This window comes from Coniophora puteana (assembly GCF_000271625.1).
Source record: "Coniophora puteana RWD-64-598 SS2 unplaced genomic scaffold CONPUscaffold_8, whole genome shotgun sequence".
Lineage (NCBI taxonomy): Eukaryota > Fungi > Basidiomycota > Agaricomycetes > Boletales > Coniophoraceae > Coniophora > Coniophora puteana.
In genome coordinates, this window is record NW_006913060.1 from 2,111,434 (window position 1) to 2,114,840 (window position 3,407).

The 3,407-nt window shown below is 45.6% G+C and overlaps 1 protein-coding gene across 1 annotated transcript; it reads left to right on the plus strand.

The window, feature by feature from the left end:
- Nucleotides 1-2,669: 2,669 nt before the first annotated feature.
- On the plus strand, nucleotides 2,670-3,130 carry CONPUDRAFT_155468 (uncharacterized protein; the record flags this gene model as incomplete). Its single annotated transcript, XM_007772185.1, has 2 exons — nucleotides 2,670-2,765; nucleotides 2,819-3,130. The coding sequence occupies 2 exons, from the start codon at nucleotides 2,670-2,672 to the stop codon at nucleotides 3,128-3,130; spliced, it is 408 nt and encodes a 135-aa protein (XP_007770375.1).
- Between the last annotated feature and the right edge of the window lie 277 nt (nucleotides 3,131-3,407).

A 3,407-nucleotide genomic window follows, 5' to 3' on the forward strand; every position in this document is an offset into this window, starting at 1 on the left:
ATATCATAAACGCGTCATCAACACGTCATACATGACATCACACCTACATCACTCCTTTACCATTAGTAGTAGTACCTCGCACTGCTTGGTCTGTGCGCACACAGTCGTTACCATATTAGTTAGTCTGTTTGGCTCGACCAAACACCATGTACTTGTATATAGTCTGAGCAATTCACGCCCCAAGACTCTAAGTGAGTTCTTGTGGGATTCCCTCCTAAAAGTCCTTCGCCTAGTCTTGCCACATTGGCGAGCAGCCTATACTCCTCATCCCCAACTCTCCCTCTTGGCGTTGTCCTGTATAGGGCTTCGTCGTCTACTTCTTTGTGTGGTTTTTGAGTGTAGTTGGTTTCTGGGGCTTGCGCCTTAGGAGTCGCTCACACAAGCACTGATACCATTATACCACGGAGGACAATATTTGCTTTGTACAGCTCACCTTTATAAAGAGCCCACCCTCACCACAGCTTTTGTTCACTCCACCCTCTGTTACTCATCCCAACTTATACTGTACATCTAACAGTTGAAACTTAATTAAGCTGACAGCATTGCTTACTTGTGTTATCCCAGTATCACACTATAATGGGCCAAGTGTGTGCTTTGCCAGCCTTGTTCTTGAAGCAAGGTTTTTTTTCAATAGGAAAGTCTAAAATAACTAGTTACAACCTCAACATTTGTACAACTAATTTGTGTCAACATAGTCTAGTTGGTAATGTGTGTATTTTTGCTGTTCTATTGACAAGGCCACCAGTTTGAGTCTCAGTTGGTGCATCTGCTTTATTGTTGCTCATCACAGCTTTAAGGTGTGGAAACTCCCATAAATAAATACACCTTACCACCATTAATGTTTCTGAAATTTGCTAATGAATTTGCACTCCAATGCATCACCACCTTGTGGCTTTGAGGCTTTGCTTGCAGTCATTGGTGAGTGTGCTTGAGAGCTTAAATTTCATTGGAATATCCTGTGGAGATTGAAAACTGGTATGTATTTGGCTAGAGCCTCCTATTTTACAAGATGTCCCTCAATCTCTGATTTAGCATTGCACTACCCAGCAACCTTGCACACAGACCAGATAGTGTGTAGGAGTCTGGGTAATGGTGTAGTTTAGAAGGTTGTTCATGGTCAGTAACCATATTCAAGGCCATGATAAATCTTATCCTTCATTTCCCACTTTTACTCAATGCATTTGTACTCAGAGGAAAATGTAGATGCCATCACCAAGAGGCGTGCATTACGCAAAACAAAACATCAACTAATTTTTGGAGCCATTGCATATAGCAGGTGGCTTCTCAGGTGCTCCACTTTTGCAAGTTTCCCATAATCAATGCTAGAAAGTGCACAAGTCATTTTTCATCATCTAAACTATAACTGTAATGTACATGGGGTTGTGGTAATAAATGTGAATCTATCACAATATGTAATCTAATTGTTATGTTGTTACCCAAAAAAATGAACCCAAGTGGCATCAAGGTATTGAGGCCCAAAATGTCAATTGCATGTGATCCAGACACAATCATAGTAAACAATATCAACCACCTTCTTTGCATTCCTTGCTGCACCACCCCATCAGCAGGTGTCATCTACTCCTCTCTTTGTCCATCCACCCTTCAACACCCCTTTCAAAACCCAAAACCTTCCCCAATCCATTCAAAACACTCAATATGAGGTATGTAAACATGATTTTTATTGATCAGCCACTCATACATGGATATAGCAACATCCCACCATCTGAACACTGGAACAACTGGTTCAACATTGGCCAGGTCCATCCAACTCCATTGATGCCTGGTTACAAATATCTGAGGTATGTATCTCTCTTCAAATGAGTTTTGATAACCAAAACTTACGCATATATCTGCTTTCAGCAATGTTCATTCCAACTACCATCCCTGGTTTAATGTCAGGCCCATTTTCTCAAACAAGCACACCAACTTCATCCCTGATGCACCTGACCACCAATCTGAGGGATCAGATGACTTGCGCAGTGACCAGGATGCAGAGGTCCTCACTGAGCCTGAATTAGGCTCTGACAATGACGTGCCAGACCCAGCACGCATGCTTGCTGTCAACACCAACAAGGCCAATCTCTGGCTACACCAAAACAGGCACCTCAAAGACAGGCTCAGCACTTGTTGCCAGTAGCTGCAGTGCCCCAAGTGTCTTGAGTGGATACAGACAAGCCTGGGTCTGTTGCACTCAGAAATTTCCATCCGCTCACCCAGCACCAAGGCAGTTGAAGCTGCCACCCTAGTCCTTGCACTTGCACCTCCGAGTTGACCCTGCAGCATTCCATTGGGTCACTGTCAGCCAGTCACACCCTCTCCACAATACACATCAGCCAGTTTTCATCACTGGCCTCACTCTTGTCTACCACCAGCTTGGCCTCAAGCTCCCTCATTCTCTGCCTTCCTGGTCCACCACCACCTCTTCCAGATGGCTGCCAAGGTTGTCCCATATCTTGGGATGTCCCTGGTGGCTCATTCCTTGAAACCTTCCCAGTCAGCCGCTTCTCAGACAGTCACAGCACTTTGCCGTTCACCCTGGAGATGTCCACCTTTGACAATCCCAAGGGGCAAGCCAAGACTTGTCAACAATAGCAAGCCACTACCAACCCCTCTCCAAGTATGCGACTATCCCAAAGGAGGTTGACTGCCTTTGCCCAATGGCTGTCAGTATGGCTCTGCATATCCGTTACCAGCTCCTCAGCATGATCCAGCTTGCTGAGCTTGCTCACTCACTGCGAGCACAGATCAACAACCTCAAGCTCAGTGTAAGTACCTTTTTTGCTGTTTTATATCTCATGCTAACATTTAAGACTTGCAGTCGCTCAATGACACTCACCGGATCAGCAACACGCTTGCGCGCCTCAACACCCCCAATGTACTCTTGATGACCTTGGGCAAGCATGACATGCCATGCGTACATCATCTCATCAGTGCTGCATGCCGTCATGGTGACAGTGTGCATGCAATCCTCAAGCATCTTGGCAAGGATGTCAAGATGGTCTACAAACCACGCGGGTATACTCAGGATGATCTAGAGATTGCAGACCTGATCTACTGCCTTGGCGGCAAGCAGCTCTTGGTTGCGCTTAACTGCCATCTTGGGCTCCTTTCTTGCTGCTTGCTCATCTGAAACTGCACTTTCATCAATCCCAACATGACTATTGGCACCATCAAACCATTGGGCTTTGTCAACATCATCCACAACATCATCCTGTCAACTCCCACTCCCACATTTTTTTGGCCACACCATCTGCATTAATGAGATTGTACTGCAGGAGAAGGCAGATTTCAACAGCAAGACGCAACAGGTCATTGGCATTTGTCACCAGCATGCTGACACTGTCAACCTCACTATCACAAATGCAGACTCCACCATCCGCATCGCTGAGAGCCTTGCCAAGGGCAAT